The 24,203-nt window shown below is 30.9% G+C and overlaps 1 protein-coding gene across 4 annotated transcripts in view; it reads right to left on the bottom strand.

Moving 5' to 3' along the window:
- LOC142334330 (E3 ubiquitin-protein ligase SHPRH) overlaps positions 1 to 24,203 on the bottom strand; it is a 126,951-nt gene that overhangs the window by 35,287 nt on the left and 67,461 nt on the right. For all 4 annotated transcript variants that reach the window (XM_075382282.1, XM_075382283.1, XM_075382280.1 and 1 more), the window contains 2 exons: positions 6,775 to 7,155; positions 4,359 to 4,549 (listed from right to left, as the gene is read on the bottom strand). In XM_075382282.1, the coding sequence (XP_075238397.1) occupies positions 4,359 to 4,549; positions 6,775 to 7,155 (572 nt within the window). The remainder of the gene's footprint in view (positions 1 to 4,358; positions 4,550 to 6,774; positions 7,156 to 24,203) is intronic.

Genomic DNA, 24,203 nt, shown 5'->3' with positions numbered 1-24,203 from the left:
TTATTATTTCATGCTTAAACAAAGTAAACACACCACATAAAAGTAATTATTGCTACTTAAAGGGTAATAATTTTTTTTACTAAACAATGTCTAAAACTTCAACATGTAGGGGAAAGCACATCGGTTTGAATCAGACTTCATCTTTTTTTTTTTTAACTTTCTTTTTTTTAATTTAAATATATTGATTTATTAATAATTACTAACCTCACAATGTAACAAAAATTTTACGATAAATAATTCAATAAAAAAAAAATAAATAAAGAAAAAAGTTTTTAATGAAATAAAATTTTTTATACTTTTCATTTAAAAAAAAAAGTGTTATTGTTACTTAATAGGCGTACAAGGAAGTCATGTGTTTTAACATCAGACTTTTTTTTTATATTTCTCTTGGCGTTGTAAAATTTAATGTATTTTCAATTCAATCACTAATTTTTACATTCAAAGATGTCGTGCTGTATTTATACTAAAAAGCAGACCTTAGCTCATATATGCTTTGTATGTTTATTTGTTTATTGACTCACTTATTTATTTGTAAATATAAATAAAACATTATTTACAACATACAAATTAGTACGTCACATTTTACTGGTGGCGAAAACAATGTTAGAATTTCTCAATTAACATTTAAAACAATGTTAGAGTTTCTCACTGCTCATGCTCGATTTTTTCATAAGGATGCAAAAAGAACCAGGAAAAATTGTATAAAAATTGTATTCACAAACCAATTTTTAAGCAAGCCAGAACAACAGAGATAATTGATTGGATTCCAACACCTCAATTACGTCATGATTGGGGTAGTGAATACCCTCTACAAAAACATGCATCAAGAATTCAAAAAAGTAAGCAACGACTGGGTCAAAGTATGCAATGTCCAAAGTGATGCAAGCATGGACGGCAAGCTTTTGCCGTTAACTCTTGCAGAACTTTGCTGAATTAAGTTGATGTACTTTGAAGACTTTGCAACCAAAACAATATAGGTTGCTTATTTCCTCGACTGAGATTCTAATGAATACTTTCCAAAAATGTTATTTGAATATGAAATTAAGTGCGACTCTGAAAGTGTAGGCAGTTTTTTATCACATGGCCCAGTTCTGTAAGAGGAGTCAAAAAGAACTTGGTTTCCACAGCGAACAGGCAACGGATTCTGTACATTATGATTTTCAAATGACATGTAATAAATATAAACTGTTTTCTACTAACTCTAGACTATGGAGAACAGTTGTTACGAGCTGTGTGAATATAATTAAACTTGTATAGAATAGAATGCTGAATTAACTTCCCGAATATACTAATGTTAAATATGAAAATTAATGCATTAACTATTGATAAAAAATACACCTACAGAAACCAGATGTTTTTTAAAAATTACAATATATTTGCTTTTGTTTTATAAAATAATTGCGCTTGTATGACATACATTATTAGCTCATTATAGTAATTATGCCTAATAATTTATGTATCGAAGAATGCATTAATGCACGTTAAAAAAATTATATTCCAAACATAACTAACAGAAAATTTACTGAGTTTATTAAATACCTCTACTTATGAAAATAATAAATTGGAATATGCCAATATAATTTTTGTTTATGGATTTTGTAACAGAAATTCTAATGCTACTCAAAGTGAATATCAGGAGAAATTTCCTGGAAGGCAGATTTCAAGTATAAAAACTTTTTCTTTGGTGTATCAGCATTTACAAAAGAAAGGGTCACTTCCAACTTGTTTGTTTTCTGATGAACGCCAAGTAAATCGTGTGATTCAGCACATTCAGAGTAGTCCAGGCATTGGTACAACGCGAATTTAATGTTGAACTGGTTTGTCAAAAAACAAAGTGTGACACATCCTACGAAAAGAAAATCTTTACCCTTTCTGCTTGGACAAAGTTCAAAATATGTGGCCAACAGATTACCTCCAGTGGTTAGACTTCTGTCACTGGCTTCTAGATAATGCTGAAAAGGTAATTCAATTTTATTTACCGATTAAGCCACTTTAACAAAAAACTGAGTCTTCCATTCTAAAAATAGTCACTTATGGAGTAAAAAAAATTCACATAATACTGTGGAAACTACTTTCACAGATTAATTACTTTACAGATTTCACATTAATGTTTGTTTGGTATGGCATTATTTATGTCAAAATTCTGAGACCATTGTTTTCAATGAAAACCTTGGGAGATGCATATGTTCATTTCTTGAAAAATAATTTTCCGGCTCTTTAGAAGGTGTACCTTTACAAACTAGATTGTAAATGAATTTCCAGCATGATGGTGCAAGCTATATTTTTCTTTAGCAGCTAGAAATCACTTGATTGCTAGTTTCTTATATTGGATGGGATGTAGTGGACCAAACAACTGGCCAGCATGATCACCTCATTTAATGACACTAGATTACTTCAGTTGGAGCCATGTGAAAACAATATTGTACCAACAAAAAGTAAATACTAAAGAAGAGTTACTCATTAAAATATGGAATGTACTGAATTTATACAAAATGATCCTGAGTTGATACAGAAAGCCACTGAAAATATTTGATATCGGGCAGAGTGCTGTGTATGTTGTGAAGGAGGGAATTTGGAACAATTACTGTACTGTGGTTTGTTATTCTGTTATCATTTATCACTTCATGTATTTTATTTTTTTGTTTTGCTATATTAACAGTAATAAAGTTTATTAAGTACAGAAAGAATATTACAATTTTCTGTCTATTTTTCATATGTTTTTTGCTTCTATAAAAATAAATTTTTAAAATTTTTTATTTATTTTTTTGTTGGCTGTATTTACATTAATTTTCTCAGAATTAAATTCTCTACAAGTTTTGATACTAAATCATTCGCATTTACTTAGTTTTCTGCATTTAACAAAGCTATTGCATTACAAACCTAAAAAAACTTGTTTTTCAATATCAAATTTTGTTTCACATCAGATATCTTAATTACCGGAGTTACAATTCTGGGACCTGTTTTATCCTATTTCCCAGCTAAAATGACATAAGACACCATCAACTGTACTCCTTAATTTGGGCCCCAAAAATTACAATAGGGCTTCTTTTATTAGAAGAGCTGAAATCCAGGTGAAATCTTTCGCTAGCCATAACCTGAAAACAGTGTTTCCAGATCTAAATTTATTATGAACGTTTTTCATTATTTTCACCAGTAGAACATGTCCTGAAAGTTTCTTTTTTTTATGGGACACTGTATAATTTAATATTAAGGAATAAAACATATGAAGAAAACTAATGCTTGTTTTTATTTTTAATTATCATTTTCATACCAACATTATCAATATTACTGTTTATGAAATCTTTATTTCCTTCCTGTAGAATTCGAAAAAAGTTGAAGTTGTTTCCAGATTGATCTTTTACTTTTAGGGGTAAAAGATCAATCTTTGCCGCTAAAAGTTGCAGCGGCAAATCAATATTTGCAGGGGTAAAGTTGAGGGGTACATGACATTATTAGAAGCTGAATAACTGAATGTATGCACATTCAGTTATTCTTGAAAACCTGTGAATACTAAAGTTTGAAAAATTATCATTATAACTGAACTTAAAATAAAGTTAAGTAGTTTTTAAGGAACTGATTACCATCTTTTTTGGATAACATGCCATTTGAATCAAAGTTTTTATTTTTTATCTTCTCCTTCTGGATGGATTTAAAATCTAAAAATCCTTTAGTTTCAGCTGCATATCATAGTTACAACTTTTTGAAGCCATTTGTACCACAGTATACTGACCCAAAGGATCTTACATATTTATATTTTTCAACCATTATATGCATTAAATTCCATTCTATATTTGAATGTCCTGTTCAAAGAAACAATGAGAATTTTTGGTACATTCAAAGCTTGGACAACATGTAAGAACAAATTCACATATTTATATTTTGATTTTACCTTACACAAATGTCAGAAAACTAAACAAAGCATAAAAACATTAACAGATTTAGCATATTTTCTTTTAGCTCTCATGTAAAATGAGGTCCTGAGCAGGCAAATTCTGAATTTGATTATAAAACACAATCAGAAGAAAAATAATTCCTGTACAATTTGTAAGTATTACTTTTAAGTGATAAATATTAAAACATAACCACTCTAGTATAGATTGTTTGTAAACAAAAGAATGTTTGGAAAATCAATTTCTAAACTGGTGCATTGGAAGAGGTGATTTGCATGGCACCATGAAATCTAAACATTTCACTCCTTGATTTTTTTTATAGAGATGTAGAAAAAAATTCTTTCATACAAAATTTGTAAACAAAGACAGAAAATTATAGCCAAATTAAAAGCATTAGTAATTATATAAAAGAGTGCATAAATTCAATAAACTAATAGAATTTTAAATAAATGAAGTAGGGTACTTTACTTTGATATTAAACTGACTCCTTGCTGCTTGCTAGATTCCAGATTTATCTTGAGTTTGGCAATAAAGTCTCTTGGTTCATGGATATGTTCTAAAACATCAGCCCACCAAGTAGATGCATTAACATGTTTATCAGATAACTGTTTTTTAATTGTATTTGCAAATAACTCCAGTGATTGTTTTGTATTACCCATCTAATAAAAAAATAGTAGAAAATATTAACAATCTTACAATACATAAGCTTGATCAAAAGTAAATGATCTTAATTTCAACATTTTGACAAGACGCATCTGTAATATACCTCTTAGTAGTGGATATGTTTTACTAATCTACTGATTTAATGGCCTACCAAAATAGCATATCACCATATTACACTCTGAGGTTATAGTGTCATTTTGTCATCATGATAAACTACACTAAAGAGAGAATCTGGATTATAGTTTACCACAATCTTGCAAAAATCGACCATAACAAATAATGTAAAAATAGTTTTACAAATAGTTGTAATTATGATGCTACTGCCAATGAAAATGCAATGGGAAAAGATGCAAATTAAAAGCTGGATAATAATTTCTCCAAAAATTGCCAAATTTTTTGGCATCCCTCTGTTCAAGAATACTAAATGGACAGTGAAGAGAAAAGTTTAATAATGAAATATCATCAAATTACAACAACAGAGAATTAAAAAATTCAAGTGATGATTGTGTTTGATCCAACAGTTAAAGATAATGATCAGTTGTTGTTAGCAACCCCATTACAAAGGTAAAATGTCACTTAAACTTGAAAATGTTCAGCTTTTTCTGGTTATTTTCATAAATCATTGATTCAATTTTTTTTTTTTAATTGGAGAAACTTGTAACTTGCAAAAAATTATGTTCTTAATTAGACCATAATTAAAACATCCAAGATTAATGAAATTGGTTCTAGAAGGAATGTGAGAGGTATAAACAGTAAAGGGAGGCACAAATTATATCAAACAGCTAACTGAGGATTTAGTAATATTGTAACCAAGAAACAGCTACAAAAAAGAAAGGAATAGAGAAGTGTATGAAAGATGTCTAATTGAAGAACAAAAAATACTTTTTTTCTACCAAATCGTTAACTGAAAATAACAACTTATTTTACAGTTATAATTGTCTCTTCTGTAACACTACAATTTCTATTAAACTTGTTTTAGTTTCATTATTTACTTTATATATAAATATATATAATGTTTTTTTTTTTTTTTTTTTTTTTTTATTTAAGAAGGATTAAATGCCAGTGGTTTTTGAGTTACTTCTCTTAATTGTAGGTTTACTTTTATACTTTGGCTTATTATCAGTACATACTCAATAGCTGATATTCCCTTCAAAACAATTTAAATCATGTCTCTGAAAACAATGTCTACGACATCCACATGTTATCTTTAGTTGTTACATATTAGGGAAATTAGCTGTAGAAGAATTTTTCCAAGGGAATAACACTACAGTGAAGTTTATTCAGACATGTTTCACTTATTTCGATATAAATCTGACACCCGGTGATTGCTGACACCCAGTTATCTTGAGTTCAGCAATAAATTCTTTAATTTTGAAAGAATTGATTTTTCTTCAAATATAACTATAATTTAAATATTGTACTGTAACATGAATGATCATCAGATATCTCCTAAATAAAAAGACAACTATTAAGAAAATACAAACTTCCTATATAACAGGTATAATCTCTAAAAAGATACTTAGCACTTACAAGGAAATGCTTCTTAAAACAATCCTGAAAATGCTTCCTGATACCTACTGAATTTATATTTTAGAGGTTAAGTAATTCCACACTAGGAAAATAGTGGAATAAATATTAGATAATTTTATTTCAAAATAAATTTTTTAAATTTGTCTTGATCGTGTTGTTATTCAATCTAGATCTATTTTGAATTCATGATTTTAGCTGATTTTATCATTGTGTTAAGAAGCCTAAATTGTAGATTTATATGTTTAATCTAAAATTGTTTTACTGTGAATGGTAACTATAAAATAGTCAACTATATTCACTTGATAGGCACCATCACTAACACTCAAGTTCTCTTCTGCTAGTCATCCTTAATTGAATTATATTATAATTATGCAATCCAGTTTATAAAGCAACTAATAAGCATACTTTATTTATATACCACTAGTAATGCTGTTATACTACCACTAGTAACTTTATTATTTTGAGAAAATATTCACATAAGGATCATATGTGATTCATTCATTCACATAAGGAAAAGAATGCCAACAGAAACACTCACGTGAATTAAGATCTGAATCTCCAAAGAAATAAAAAAAACTTACAAATAATTTAAATACTTTTAAACAAATTCAAGTCAAATTAAAACACATAACATACAAAACAGGTGAATAAATATGAACGAAAAAGAAACATACTACTGTCATACACTTACGTCTCCCTTCCTCTTATTCAAATACACTTCTTCAAGTGCAGCTGTGTCTTGTCTAAGTGTATTATCTCTCAGCGTTGGTGGAACAGTAAGTTTAGCATACTCTAAAAGTTCTGCCAGATTATGCATTGAATGTATTTTTTGGAGCGTATCAACTTTAAGACGCCCATCGTAATCTTGAATCAAGTGAAGCACCTGACGGTAATGATCAACCGCATCTTCAATATAGCCGAGAATCTCAAGTAAGGCTGCAATACCGTTCAAACTAGAAATAACAAGACGTAATGCTATTTCACAATCAACTACTGCTTTCTGAAGCATAAATTTCAATAGTTCTTCCATAGTCATTGTTTTCTTCAACGCTACAAATTGGCCTCGTACAAGCTATACAGACAAGAAACATATCACATCATAAATTTTACCACCCATAAACAACAGAGAAAGTATAAAAAAACATATGGTCAGAATTTACAAATGTATATTTTAATTAATAAGGTGAAGCTGGAAATCTAGTATTCATTACTTAACCATTTACAGTATTATTATAGTCAAGGGCAACAGATGAAACCCTACACTTTCAACTTACAGCTACAAGCAGTAAGTATTAGTCTTAGATCTGGAGTCAGTGATGCACTTAATATAACTATAGGTTACTAAAACTTAACAATAACACTCATACCAATTTTCAAAGAAAATGACCTACAAAAATATCATCTGTTATTTTAAAGTGATCCTTACATGTTCACTCACAATATACAGCAGTTGTATGTTTGCAGTAGTAAAGTGAATTATAAATTGAGCTTAATAATTCATTTATATTTTACATAACATATGCTGTTTTGTCCTTGAAATCACAGAAAACAAGATTTAAAATAACTAATAAAAATTATTTTTATAATTTGATATAAAACTATCATTTAGAAATATAAACCAAATCTAATTTAAATGTTGTAATAATAATTGGATCGTTTAAAAATCTAATAGTATTAATACAGAGTGATTTTTTAGTCCTGTTACCCAATTTTAAATGCAATTAGGTGGAATAAAAAATGTATTTGTTACTTACAAAAGAGATTTAATAAAAAGCTATTACTTACATAATTGTTAAAGAATATGCTAAAAATGCCCATCCCTTGCCGTTATAGATGCACAGACTCTTTTCAACATATTAGCAGAAATCTTTTTAAGAGTTGCATTGGAAATATTCGTGATTAAGTCTGTAATATTGACTTCAAGTTCATCAATAGTGTGAGGATTGTTTTTGAAGGCCTCGGACTTAATATAGCCCCACAAAAAGTAGCCAGGAGATGTGAGGTCTGGGGACCTTAGAGGTCATAAGCCCTTGCTTATTATTCAATCATCAAAGAACTTTTGCAAAAAATCCATGGTTTCTCGAGACGTGTGGCATGTAGCGCCCTCTTGCTGAAACCAGCAAGACTGTTCTTGAGGTTCCAGGAGAGACACAAATTGGCACACAATATTCCTGTATACTTCACCATTTACTGTCTGTTCGAAGAATATGGGTCTGACTATACGATGACAAGATACTGCACACCACACACCAATTTTTTCAGGAAGCAAAGATTTGTCTTGTAAAGGGTTAAGATTTTCAACCACCCAAATTCAACAGTTTTGACTGTTCACATAACCATCAAGATGGATCCAAGAACACGTCATCACTAAAGAACACTGCTTAAAAATTTGATTCCGTTATCATTTACGAGAGACCTAAACCAACGGCAATATTGCAATCAATTGTTTAAATCTGGAGGCTGAAGCTCTTGGACTAATCGTACATGATACGGATATTATTTCAATTTTTTAGCAGCTTTCTGAACACTCGAATATGACAAACAACTTGCGTGGAAAGTTTTCATAAACTTTTCCGTGGAGAACTGACCAATTTTGTTTTCACACTCTCTAAAACGTCATCTGTCAAGCGAGTTGGTCGACCACTATGTTTTCTGTCCCAAACACTACTTATCTTTCGAAATCAGTTTGCTAGCCTAGAAATTGACATTTTTTCTGGCGGAAGAACACCAACAAATTTAATTTGAAATGATTCTTTTACACTCGCGTACGATTTCGTATCAAAAATTGTTCAAGAATGAAAACTCGTTGTTCTATGATAAAAGACATTCTGTTCGTAACACGACCGGAAACGGCACAAAAGTTTACACAGCTCAAGGAGAATCAACTCACACTACCGTATCTATAACAGTTGAGTAGTGCTACCAACTTCATGTCACAAAACAAAATTTCCCTTTCTTAGAAAAAAATTACCAGACATTAGCATTTGGATAACAGGACTAAAAAATCACCTGTATTATAAGACAATTAAAAACAGACGATTTATTTGCTCAGTTCTTTTCTTGGACTATAGAATCTTTTGAATTTCATGGTCAACTTCTTATCCACACCAATAGAATAATGTAGTTACATCAACCAGGAAATCTTCTACCTCAGGGTTGATGCAAGAAGTTGAGAAGATATAAATTTACTTAAAGTTATAAAGTCAGTAGAAATAAACCTTTTTCAGAGAGCAGTACATAGAATATGTACTGCTCTCATAGAATATGTTTAAGAGAGGTATATTTTTCCAGCTTCACTATTTATTACTCAAATTTCACAGAAAGCATTTTTTCATCAAATATGATAAAAAGTTTTTTCTCTGCCTCAAAGTCCAAGCCTCAGATCAAAGAATTCAGTTTGATAAAATTTCTGAGCTACTTTGAGAAACTTCCTAAAATCACTTGGTTTCAAACTTTTCTCACATAATACCTACTGATGAAACTTATTCAGCAATAAGACTTTTAATTTCCTGTCATATAAAGGCTCTTAATGACCCTGCTGTTTGTTCAAAAGAGGAATTTTTGAAGAGGTAAATTTCTGAAGAGATTTTTTCCTAACATATCTTCGTGCTGAATTTTCTACTAGTTTTTATAAGGGCAAAACTTTTCATTAGGAAACAAGTGCCACTATTATTCTCTAATAATTTAAAGATAAATTGTGAAACGAGATATAAGTGCATGTTTCTTTAGTTGAAAAATGATTTCTCTTCTTTCAGTTAAACTCTGCGGTAGTTTTTGTTAGAATATTTTGATGAAGCTTTCAATAATTTTTTTTCCTAATATGTAGCACACTACTTTTCAATTTTTATTTTCATTTAAGAGGAACATAATGTAACAGAAGGTATTTTAATCGCTCTACATGAGAATGATATGCATCATTAATGACAGTGTGTGTGTGTGTGTGTATGTGTGTGTGTGTGTGTGTGTGTGTGTGTGTGTATGTATGTATGTACATGACATGAATAGCTTAATACACAAACAAATTTTCTCACTAAATCAGTAACATATATTTTTCAAATGAAAGTGTTATTTTTGGTCTCTTTTGCATGGTTCCCTTCTATCACAAACAAATACAACCTTAGAACCTATAAAACGTTAAAGTGTTTTGCAAACTTTCAATCTACAAAGCCCTTCTCAAAAACATAGATAAAAGGCAGTGATTTAATAATTTTTTAATATGCGACTATAACCTGTTTTCATTAAACAAAACAAGGATCTGGTAGTCACATGTCATTATATAGTCATGCAAATGCTCCATTCCAGCCTATCAAATTCACATATAATACTCATATTAAAAAAACCAGATTTGCTTATCAATTTCAGATAAATGTATTACTCAAATAGACAGAACTCATATTTTTACAGACCTCATAACTCATAAACAGTAGATAATGATCCTTTTTTACAAATCTCGTTCTACATACTACAATAAACAGTTCATTTACATAAAACAGTGGTATAACGTTTCCTTAAAAAGACAATTTTATTTTACTGATCTGTGTTGGTATTATACGGCTGGATATTTTTTCAAACTTGTCAATTAGCTGCTTACAAATCAGAATCTAGAACTGAACTGAAGATTGATTAGAAGTTGAATTGATCTTAATTAATTCTTACACTTTGAGTTTATTTATAAATATAAGAATAAATATTTTTAGTTTACTTCCTAGTGTGTATGTTGCAATCTGTTCAACTAGTTTACAATACGCAACCACGGTCCAACGAAATGAGGATGATAAGTATGACATGTAAATGATGTGGTCTTATACAAACTCAGGCTGACCATTCCTGAGTTGTATGGTTAATTAAACCCCAACCAACAAAGTACACTGGTATCCACTGTCTAGTATTAAAATTCATAAAAAAACAACAAACATTTACTAGGATTTAAACCTGGAACCTTCAACTTTGAAAATCAGCTGTTAAACAACTGATTTTGCGATAACAATTTTATCACTAGACCAGTCCAAAACCACCACTAGTGTAGTGGTAAACTCATCTTACGGACTGGTCCAGTGGAAGACAAAATAAGAAAAAAATAATGATTATATTTATTCATTAGCACTCTAATTTTTTTTAAATAATATGCATTATATAACTTTTATCATTTATGAACTGCATACAATAATATTAACCTTCAGTGCAGTTAGCTATACAAGATATGTAGACATAGTGAAAATTCTCATTGTACTTCAATATACTTACTACAGGTGCTACAGACCTCATCATTTGTTGAAACATTATTCATTACTTTATCTAATCCAACAAGCAGCTTTTTTTTATTTATCTGATAGAGAATTAATTACTCAATCTATCAATATATTTAACTATATTTTTGGTATAATTTTCCAACTTAGATACACATCAATATAAAAATGAAAAGTTTTATCTATCCCAGCTATCACTTTTAGTTATTTCTCACAAGCTTCAATAATTTTCTTCTTATTATTAAGTTTTATTCTCCTTTAATTTTTATGTAAATATTTTATTTAATTGTTAAAAGTGAGCTTTATGTTTTCAATTTTATATAAATTGTGTTTAATTGTATAAGTAATTAACTTATACTGTAGTGGTACAGTTTGACGCCAAAAGTAGAGATTAGATAAAACTGTTTGTAGTTTTTATTAAATTAAAACTTTTTCCTCAGCTCAATTTTTAGTTTTTTAACCAAGAAGAGTAGTTTTATGTTTATTATAATTATGGCATAGATTGTTCGCTGAACAAAAATATTTATGAAGAAACATGTGATGAAAATACTAAATTTCAGTAAAAATAATATGATCATGAAATACTTTGCGTAAAAAATTATTATTATGTTGGTGGGTTAAATTATAAATTAGTTATATTTATTTAATACTGCAGATGTCAATTTTAAAATGGCTAAAAACTCCAGACCAGTGATTCTCAATGTTTTTAGCTCCACGACCTTAAAAAGGAAAAGAAAAAATAATGAATATTTCACTACCCCCTAACCATAAAAAATGAAACCTAGTTAAAACTATTTAGCTGCGTTGATAGCGACGGATATGAAGTGGACAAACATGAGCAATTTGCAGGTTGAAACTTGATGTGTATGTGCTCCTTGTAATAATATTCGCTGCAAGAGGGTCATGTTTGAACATGCATATGATACATTTGAAAACATTGTGACCCACAACAGTATTAAAAGAAGCACAAGGGATTGCAGAACATCACTTTATTTTTGAATGTGAAGCGGGTGCAGCTTTATTTAAATTTTTAAAAATATAGTTTCATTGAAAATAATAATTAAGGTTTCAGTTTTTAAGTGTGAAGTCAAATGTTATATGTTTTTTTTTTCAATATTCTTATGCAAAATGGATTAAATTTGTGAAAAAAATTATTTGAGCTATCTACAACCAGTGAATCAACTGGCAAAAGAAGATTGTATACTGACAACTATTTAAATTATGGCTTTACCTCACTAGATGGAAAGTCACAATGAATTGTTTGCTTTCAAGTCCTCTCCGATAAAAGCATGAAGCCATTAAAATTAATTCAACACTTGGAAACTAATCATCTGGATCATAAAAGCATACCTTGGAACTTTTTGAAAAAGTTACATACTTTGAGAAATCAAGAAGCTTCTACTTGTAAATCAAGCCATACTGATAAAAGTACACTTGTAGCATCTTACCTTTAGTAGGCATGGGACCACCATCAACTAATTTCTATAATCGACAACTTTGACTAATGTTAGTCACACTGCTTGTTCAAGTGAAGTGGACACAGAACCAATGTAAATAATACCATCAGTAGAATACTTAATTCTTCAACTGATATTAGTTGTTAGCTGGAAAAAGTAAATAATATATAAGGTGCAACCACACTCATCTCAGATGGTGCTGGATTTGTTCATCATTGTGCAATTAATTACAAATAAATTTTTCCCTCCCATTATTAATATTCCACCAGTTTTTTATCCGCATAATTAAAAAGTCACGTCTTTCTATTTAGTGCAATGAATCTTATACTGTACACTGTTTAATTATAATTTCTGCTCTTTATATTTTCTGGATGGTAATAATCTTATGTAATTATTTAAAAACTGAATTCATTCTTATTTTATAATCATCTTTCAGTGTAGTAAGTCTGGTAAAAAAGTAAAATAATTTTTTTTTGTAATTAAAAGTTAGTTGGTCTGCCCATTATAGTATTTTATTTATTGCTGACCATCCCGTTACAGTTTTTCTTAAGATGAATAAATGACCCACCAAATTGGGATTATACCAAGCTGATTTTGAAATTACTGAATGTTTTGATTCTATGGGAGGCCGAGCTGTTCAGAAAAACATTCAAAGATTGCAAATAGCGAAATAATCAGTCCATGACATCCACATCAACTTCCATTATCTATGTCATCCTCATATCTTCTAAAAATTTAACCCAGTTGTTTCTGCAAAACAAATCTAAATATTTGTCTAAGGAAAGTTAATAAAATTGATAATTTAGTGGCAGAAATGATTTTCAAAGAACAACAGCCCTGTCTGTTGTAGAAGATGAAGGGTTTAAAAAATCTGTTACAAGAACTCGAGCCGTGCTACACCTTTCTGAGCAGGAAAAAATTAATGAATTCTATTAAGCCAAACAATTATAAAAATGCAAAATCAATGGCTAAGTACATATTAGACAACATTTTTTATTTCTCTATAACAGACATTTACATATAAAAAAATACAGTTTCTTTTCTGACCATAACTAGTCATTTTTTTTTTTTAACTAGAACAAGTTGAGTTAATGTCCTTTGTTTTATGCACAAAACAATTGCAAGAAAATCATACAGGACAGTATTTGGCTGAAAAATTAAAAGAGGTTTTTTACAAATGGAATATTAGTAATAAAATTGTGGCAGTGATTTTAGATGGGGGTGCTAATATGAAATGTGCCATAAAAATTAGTTCATATGCTTAATCTAGTAGTAAATGATGCAATTTTACAATGTGATGCACTACCAGATTTAATTAAAACATGTAGAAATATAGTAGCACATTTCAGGCATAGTATAGTTGCTGATAAATTAAGACTAGTACAGTCACAAATGGGAAAAAAAGAATTAAAATTAAAAGCTGACATTGTTATAAGGTGGAATTCAATGCTTGTTACACTTGAAAGGTTAACAGAACTGAAGGAACCCAGTCAGCTGCATTCGCAGCATTGCCAAAAAATCCAGAATCTATAACAAATGTTCAACAGGATATTTTAACTGAATGTGTAAAGTTACTTAAACTATTTGAGCTTATGACAATAGAGATATCTGCTGTAAATTATCCCAACTTATCAAAAATTATTCCCTTTGTTAGAGGAACATGTTAATCAGAAAAATGTGACTTCTTCCGTAGGTGAAAAGTTAAAAAAAGATTTAGCTTATGAATTAGCAACTACTTGGGAGATAAGGAAAACATAAAATTATTGCAACCACAGTACGTTTCTAAATCCTTGGTTCAAAAAAACTGCTTTTGCGAATGACAGCAACTTAAAAGATGCAGTAGATTCATTGACAAATGAATTGTCTTTGTTCTTAAAACCAGACGAAGAACAACAGCTGAAGAACTAGATGGAAAAAAGCCCAATAAATAACAAAAGACATCAGAATTATGAAATATTTTTGACAGTAACATTAAAGAAATGTCAAAAAGTGTGAAATTTTCTAGTAACTCTTTAATTACTCTGAGGCCATATTTTGAGTAACCATATAAGGACAGTCACGTGGGTTGTACACATCTTGGATGAAGCATAAAGCAGCATTCCAACAGTTGCTAATATTAGTTACAAAATATGTACACATTCCTGGGACCTCTGTACCGTTCGAGAGTTTTCTCCATAGCAGGCCAATTTTTCAAAGAGAAGAAGAAAAATGCTGACACGTTCATTTTTTTATTAAAAATGAATAGAAATAGACAACTGCAGACACCTGTTTTGATGGAAATTTAACTAATAACTAAATATTTTACGTTATTTCTCATATTTTTTTATTAGTAATATGCATACTATTATTTCATATTAGTATTTGTTTGGTTTAAGTATGGCGCCGTAATTTTTCAGTTAAGGTAAAATATGAGCTGTGAGTTAGAAAATTTAAATACAGTGTAATTGTTGAATTATTAATATAAGAGTGTCTCATTAGCAGACTATTAATTATTATTAAAAGATGTGTTTAATAAATCAGCAAAAGAAAAATGTCAAACTAACCAAGTACATTAACAGGTGAGTAACAAATATATGTTAATTTATCTGTAAATACATAATATTTTTATAAAAACTGAGAATTTTTTATATAGAAGTAGTTTTATTTAAATCATTCACCCGCATTTTGAATATTTTCAAAATACAAATGTACCAAAAAATGTAAGTACCAGTACAGGTATGTAACTTGTACTGTGAAATTAGGTAGAATGATGATATGATCTTATGGTGGCATGTTATGTTGAAAGGCACCTTTTTTAATAAGCTACTGAGTGTATACAGTATTGTTCATAGCTGGTGTATTTAAGTTAAAACATGAGAAGGTGGAGGTGACAGTGAGTGGTGGGGAGATGGAGACAGCATGGTGGGCTAAAAATACATTTAGAGCAGATTGAAACTGAGAGAAATGTTTCTACATTCCATAGCATTTAATGTTTTTTACTAACGATTAATTTGTAATTCAGTGCAAAAGCAATTTATTTTATCAAATTGTTTATGTGATAGTAAATAGTATTGTTAGTGTGTTAGTCATAGACAACAACCTAATTTTCAAAATTAATATTTGTGTTATTAAATTAATTCACTAATTTTAATAATCGACTAATTTTAGTCGAACTACTCTCATGACTACCTTGTAGCATTAAGAGTAGCTAAGATGTCCAAACTCCATGCAATCGCAGAAAACCTCATACTGCCTGCTGCAATTGATATGGTCAATGTTTTAATATGCATGGAAAAAGGGGAAAAACTGAATAAAAGTTCTGCTTTCTAATGACACAGTACCAAGGCAAATGGGAGACTTGGCTGCTGATTTTTGCAGTCAGATAACTGAGCAAGTGAGTTCAAGTGAATCAACAGATGTGGCAATCATTTCTCAGTTCTTATGTTTTGTGAGATATGAATGCATTAGGGGCAGATCAATCAAAGAAATTGTTTCAATACCTGATCATGCAACAGAACAATGTCTTTTTTATGTTTTTCATGAAATTACAAAAACCTATGTCACAGATTGAACAAAATGTATTGCATTATGTAATGGTAATGCAAAGGCGATAACAGTAAAGCACAGTGGATTTCTGAAAAAATTAAAAGATCATCTTATACCACAGGCAGAATGGATGCACTGCTTCCTTCAAAGACATGTTCTTTCCTCAAAAAATATGCCAGAGAATCTCAAACAGATTCTTTGTAAAGCTGTAAAAAAGTTAATTTTATTAAAAGTCGAATATTACAGAATAGCTGTTTCCTAAACTAACGAAAAGAAAAATTCTCTTTTCCATGTAAAAGTCAGATCATTGTCACGGGGAAATATGTTAACCCAGTATTTGGAATTGTGAGGTAAATTAATATTTTTCCCAGGCTAAACTAACACCATTCTCAATGTTTTCTCCAGAATAATGAGTATATGTTGTTGCTGTTGGCTAACTTATTTAGCTGATGTATTTACACATTTAAACAACTTGAATGTGAATTTACAAGGATGTGACAGAAATATTTTATTAATGATAGGCAGAGTTCATGATTTCATCAATAAGCTTGAAATCTAGATTATTTGCCAAGTAAAAATTTTTATATATTTTCACTCACTTCTGATTATATTGAGAAAAATTTGGACGAATACAGTATTATTCACCACAGCATGAAAATGCATTTGCATGAACTAAAACTTCAGTTGGTGGAGAAGATAAAAATGATTTCTCAAACAGACGGGTTTCGAATCCATTTAGTGAAAATGTTATTGCAGCTGCTAAGTTACCAATTGAAGTTCATGACCAGCTCATTGAAATGTCTGCCGATAAAACATTACAATTACAATTCACATCTAAAAATTTTGATACATTTTGGCTTGCTCATAAAGTGAATATAGAAATTTAGTCACAGAAGCATTGAATATTTTCAATGGTGAAAGGAATTAATATTTTAATTCCTTTCACCACATCTTTCCTCTGTGAAAAGGGTTTTTCGTTTATGGTTGGACCAAAAACTAAATATAAGAATTGTCTTTTATCACTTTAAAACAATTTACTTTTGTGCGTTTGTAACATAGATTCACATAAGAAGAAACTTTTAAATGAAAAACAAACACTACCACCTCATTAATTTATTTTCTTTACATATGTACTTATAAATGTCAGTAAAATGTTTATAATAAATGATTTTCTTTCTCATAAAATGATTTCGTTATTGTTTAAGAATAAAGTTGTAAGCTAACTGCACAACCCCCAGATTGAAAAATGCTGCTCTAGACTAATGTTAGAAAACCCACCAGGCTGGTCTAGTGGTGAATGCGCCTTCCCAAATCAGCTGATTTGAAGGTCGAGAGTTCCAGCGTTCAAGTCCTAGTAAAGGAAGTTACTTTTATATGGATTTGAATACTAGATCATGGATACCGGTATTCTTTGGTGGTTGGGTTTCAATTAATCACACATCTCAGGAATGGTCGAAACTGAGACTGAGACTACAATTCATTTATACGCATACATATCATCCTCTGAAGTAATACCTGAATGGTAATTCCCGGAGGCTAAATAGGAAAAAGGAAAGACTAATGTTAGAAAAAATAATTTGGGTAACAATTTAATCTAATGAAGAATGGAAATGGCTGGACTTTCAATTTTTATGGGCTAACAGAGGAGGTAAGAGTGACAATTGTGCAAAATGATTACGAATTTAAAGACCCCTTGAGCAACTATCAAAACCAGAAGGTGCTTGGCTCTGATAAGATACTAACAGTGCTCATAAAATATTTATAAACAGTTTTTATTACTGAATGTCTGTAAGTTACAAATCACATATCAGTAAGGTACTGTTTGTGAGAAAAGGTGCAAAAACGATAATATAAGTCCTACATTTAAAAAAGACAAGGTATGAAGAATTATAATAGCATCAGTTTACTTTATTTTGCCTCCTCTATGAATCATGAGACCTTGCCGTTGGTGAGGAGGCTTGAGTGCTCAGGGATACAGAGTAGCTGGACCGAAGGTGCAACCATATCGGAGAGGTATCTGTTGAGAGCCAGACTAAGGAATGATTCCTGAAAGAGGGCAGCAGCTCTTTCAGTAGTTGTTAGGGGCGTAAGTCACAATGACTTAAACGGCCGTATCAACATCACTCAGTCCTCTGAGTACTGCGCAGCTGAAAGCAATGGAAAACTACAGCTGTTTTTTTTTCCAAGAAAATGTGGCTCTGCATTTTCACATAACAATAATGGAGACGCCTTCCTTAGTAAAATATTCCGGAGGTAAAATAGTCCCCCGTTCGGATCTCCGGGTGGGGACTACTAAGGAAGGGGTCACCAGAAAAGTAAAAAATAACATTCTACGAGTCGGAGCGTGGAATGTTAGAAGCTTAAAAAAGGTTGGTAGGCTAGAGAATTTAAAAAGGGAAATGGATAGGGTAAACGTGGATATAGTAGGAATTAGTGAGGTTCGGTGGGAAGAGGAAGGCGACTTTTGGTCGGGTGACTTTAGAGTAATTAACTCAGCGTCAAATAATGGGCAGGCAGGAGTAGGTTTCGTGATGAACAAGAAAATAGGGAGGAGAGTGGAGTATTTCAAGACGCATAGCGATAGAGTCATTGTAATAAGGATAAATTCAAAACCTAAACCGACAACGATTGTTAATGTCTATATGCCTACAAGCGCCCATGATGATGATGAGGTAGAGTGTGTATACGAAGAGATTGATGAAGCAATTAAACACGTAAAAGGAGATGAAAATTTAATAATAGTTGGAGATTGGAATGCAAGCATTGGAAAAGGCAAGGAAGGAAATATAGTGGGTGAATACGGGCTGGGTAAAAGGAATGAAAGAGGGGACCGGCTTATAGAGTTTTGCACGAAGTATAATTTAGTAATTGCCAACACCCAATTTAAAAATCATAATAGAAGAATATACACTTGGAAAAAGCCAGGCGATACTGCAAGGTATCAGATAGATTATATCATGGTTAAGCAAAGATTTAGAAACCAACTCGTGGACTGCAAAACTTACCCTGGAGCAGACATTGATAGCGACCATAATTTGGTGATAATGAAATGTAGATTGGGGTTTAAAAACCTGAAGAAAAGGTGTCAGATGAATCGGTGGAATTTAGAGAAGCTTGAGGAAGAGCAGGTAAAGAAGATTTTTGAGGAGGACATCGCAAGAGGTCTGAGTAAAAAAGATAAGATAGAAAATGTAGAAGAAGAATGGGAGAATATTAAAAAGGAAATTCTTAAATCAGCAGAAGCAAACTTAGGCGGAATAAAGAGAACTGGTAGAAAACCTTGGGTTTCAGACGATATATTGCAGCTGATGGATGAACGTAGAAAATATAAGAATGCTAGTGATGAAGAAAGTAAAAGGAACTATCGGCAATTAAGAAATGCTATAAACAGGAACTGCAAACTGGAGAGTGGATTAAAGAAAAGTGTTCAGAAGTGGAAAGAGAAATGAACATTGGTAAAATAGACGGAGCATACAGGAAAGTTAAGGAAAATTTTGTGGTACATAAATTAAAATGTAATAATGTGTTAAACAAAGATGGTACACCTATATATAATACGAAAGGTAAAGTCGATAGATGGGTGGAATATATTGAAGAGTTATACGGAGGAAATGAATTAGAAAATGGTTTTATAGAGGAAGAAGAGGAAGTTGAGGAGGATGAAATGGGAGAAACAATACTAAGATCTGAATTTAAGAGAGCATTAAAAGATTTAAATGGCAGAAAGGCTCCTGGAATAGACGGAATACCTGTAGAATTACTGCGCAGTGCAGGGGAGGAGGCGATTGATAGATTATACAAACTGGTGTGTAATATTTATGAAAAAGGGGAATTTCCGTCAGACTTCAAAAAAAGTGTTATAGTAATGATACCAAAGAAATCAGGGGCAGATAAATGTGAAGAATACAGAACAATTAGTTTAACTAGTCATGCATCAAAAATCTTAACTAGAATTCTATACAGAAGAATTGAGAGGAGAGTGGAGGAAGTGTTAGGAGAAGACCAATTTGGTTTCAGGAAAAGTATAGGGACAAGGGAAGCAATTTTAGGCCTCAGATTAATAGTAGAAGGAAGATTAAAGAAAAACAAACCAACATACTTGGCGTTTATAGACCTAGAAAAGGCATTCGATAACGTAGACTGGAATAAAATGTTCAGCATTTTAAAAAAATTAGGGTTCAAATACAGAGATAGAAGAACAATTGCTAACATGTACAGGAACCAAACAGCAACAGTAGCAATTGAAGAACATAAGAAAGAAGCCATAATAAGAAAGGGAGTCCGACAAGGATGTTCTCTATCTCCGTTACTTTTTAATCTTTACATGGAACTAGCAGTTAATGATGTTAAAGAACAATTTAGATTCGGAGTAACAGTACAAGGTGAAAAGATAAAGATGCTACGATTTGCTGATGATATAGTAATTCTAGCCGAGAATAAAAAGGATTTAGAAGAAACAATGAACGGCATAGATGAAGTCCTACGCAAGAACTATCGCATGAAAATAAACAAGAACAAAACAAAAGTAATGAAATGTAGTAGAAATAACAAAGATGGACCACTGAATGTGAAAATAGGAGGAGAAAAGATTATGGAGGTAGAAGAATTTTGTTATTTGGGAAGTAGAATTACTAAAGATGGACGAAGCAGGAGCGATATAAAATGCCGAATAGCACAAGCTAAACGAGCCTTCAGTAAGAAATATAAGTTGTTTACATCAAAAATTAATTTAAATGTCAGGAAAAGATTTTTGAAAGTGTATGTTTGGAGTGTCGCTTTATATGGAAGTGAAACTTGGACAATCGGAGTATCTGAGAAGAAAAGGTTAGAAGCTTTTGAAATGTGGTGCTATAGGAGAATGTTAAAAATCAGATGGGTGGATAAAGTGACAAATGAGGAGGTATTGCGGCAAATAGATGAAGAAAGAAGCATTTGGAGAAATATAGTTAAAAGAAGAGACAGATTTATAGGCCACATACTTAGGCATCCTGGAATAGTCGCTTTAATTTTGGAAGGACAGGTAGAAGGGAAAAATTGTGTAGGCAGGCCACGTTTGGAATATGTAAAACAAATTGTTAGGGATGTAGGATGTAGAGGGTATACTGAAATGAAACGACTAACACTAGATAGGGAATCTTGGAGAGCTGCATCAAACCAGTCAAATGACTGAAGACAAAAAAAAAAAAAAAAAACTTTATTTTGATGATAAAATTTAAGGAAACATGGAAGCCAAAGGGCTTAGAGCAATTGGGACAGTTCTGTTAGGAAAGGAACAAACATATTTTAATGAAAAAGATCCTATATCAGTTGAGTATCTGCACCCCCACAATTAAAAGAAAATAATACAAAATATATGTTCCACCATACACTGTCATTTTGGATTAGATAATGGTATTTGATAATGTAAATAGATCACCTGTGAGATATTTTGTTAAAGATAGTATATCTCATATGGATGACAGAGCTTACACTACTGAACTAACAAGTGTTAGAACTCAAAGGATGTTCAAGTTAGGAAGGTACAACAGTACAAGTTTGTCTCACATTATTTATAATTTATACAACAATGTCATAAAGAAGTGGCAGAAAAGTAAAATATAATTATGCATTCAGTAGCTCAACTCTGAAGCAAATTTTTGCAAGTGATTTTAAGTGGATCAAAGACAATTCACAGTACTTTATACTCATTCTACCAACAGCGGAAAAATTTTTAATTCCTCTAGATAAAATAAAATTTTGTGTTTTTTAGGCAAGAAAGGTCTACAGATGAAAAATAATTATAAATAATTGTTTTAGGAAAGCTTAAGAACTTTAATTAGCTGGGTCCCCACCTTTAGCTTTTTAAGTTGAAATGATGCAGAGTATAAATTAAACAAGTTTAAAAAATTATTAAAAAGAATACAAAGACTTTAATGAAGGATCATAAAATCAAGCTCGCATAATTAAATAAACATCACATCATAAGGAATGATTATTGTATTGATGTTAACACAGACACAGAGCTATTATTATTGCTTGATAAAGATTTAATACAAAGAACATATACACTGGTATTGAAATTGCTATTTTACAGATTACTCTCATCAAAAGTTTTGACTGAACACAGTGATAAATGTATTGGATAATAGTTTATTTTTTATCTGTTTGCTGAAACATTGCTTTATGTTACTTTTTAAGTTTAATACATTTTTTTATTCCCCTAATTTAATAAAATGGCAATTTTTACTACTGTGCTGATTAAACTATAATTTCTTTTACAATTCCATTCATATAAAACTCCTCCTCCTGAAAGCAAAAAATTGCTAAAGCAAAGGGTTTTCATGTACCAAACATTTATACTTAAAAGTTTTGCTATAATTTGAATATTTATAATCACTTTTAAAATACTTATCCACTAAAAGTTTAAATATGGGGAACATTACTAACAACATATTTTTGTAATATCTGATCTAAAAATGAAGAATTTGCTAGTCTTGAATAATTAATTTTCCATCTTCTATTGATTTAAGGTTTCTGTACTAGGCTCAGCCAATGTACGAGCTTTTTATGTCACAAGCAGACTGCGTATTACTACTTGGCCTGAAAACATCAACTCCGCATATCAAATCGAAGTATTACTTATTATCACACTGTATGTGCTAATAATAACCATGTTTACATTAACTAATTATAAGCAATACGTAATTCTTTTATTACCTTTATATTTATACTAAATTTATTCATTTTTAATAATAAACAAAGGCTTACTTGAATTTTCTTCATGCATCTAATTCAAACTTCCAGCAAGTTTACCATCCTCACTAAACAAATCACTATTAATGTCACTTTCATATTCAGTTTCACTATCAGAGTCTACATATATAATACAACGTTCTGTCATTTCATCTATCAGTGTTTCCAGTTTTTCATACTTTTTCACAATAGGGTTTCCAGTCATCTTCATTCATGGAATTAATTTTCTCCGTAGTTAATTTTTCAACACTTTTGAAAGAAAATGTTGTGTTATGACTCGCCACATGTCTTTTAAAGGCTGACCGTACCATCACGATCGGATTCAAATCAGGATGGTACAGTGGGAGTCTAATAACACGGTGCCCATGTTTTTTTTCAAAAGTTCATCCAAGTGATAATTTTGTACTTTAGTTTTATATAACTTTACTAATTCATATAAGCATGAATGAATTATATATTCAACATTGATTCAGCATTTTTTAACTATACAGAATACGGGTTTTCTCCAGCCAATCGGTCATATTTTTTCTTCTGGAGTTAGAATTTGGCACTTACAACTACTACTGACATTGGTGAAGGATTTGGAATCAATTTCTCATACACCCAGTTCATGAAATTGTCTGTATTCATGTTGCCGTGGTAGTTGTCACTTTTTGAACTGGCTTTCCAAGTTAGTAATGCATTCGGAATAAAACTGATTTCTCCTTCAGCATGAATTACTATTAAACGGTCACCTTTATTAATCGGCACATGAAGTCCCTCAACTTTGTCAAACAGTGCAAACTTACACATACATTTTATCCAAATAAACAACTGTAGCACTGCTTTGTCTGCACTTAGCCACTGCCTGCAAATATTCAATTCTCTTCCACCTGATATCTCATTTCTCAGTTAAAAGTTTTTTTTGTTATTTTCAGTTTTACACCATTTGAAACCTAATTCTTTCAAAATGACAACTAAAGTTGATTCACTGCCTTTAAAATCAATAGATGACTGAAGTTCTTCTCACCTTATTTTTTTTTAAAGTAGGTAATTCATTTTTCTTTGAATGAAATTCATTAACTGTTCTTTTAACTACACCTAAATCAAAACTGTCCAGTCCAATGACAGGTTTAAAATACCGTTTATAGTTTTTCACCTTGCAGAAAGAACACGACTGG

Source organism: Lycorma delicatula, chromosome 1, assembly GCF_047948215.1.
Source record: "Lycorma delicatula isolate Av1 chromosome 1, ASM4794821v1, whole genome shotgun sequence".
Classification (NCBI taxonomy): Eukaryota; Metazoa; Arthropoda; class Insecta; order Hemiptera; family Fulgoridae; genus Lycorma; species Lycorma delicatula.
This window is presented reverse-complemented; position numbering and strand designations above follow the sequence as displayed.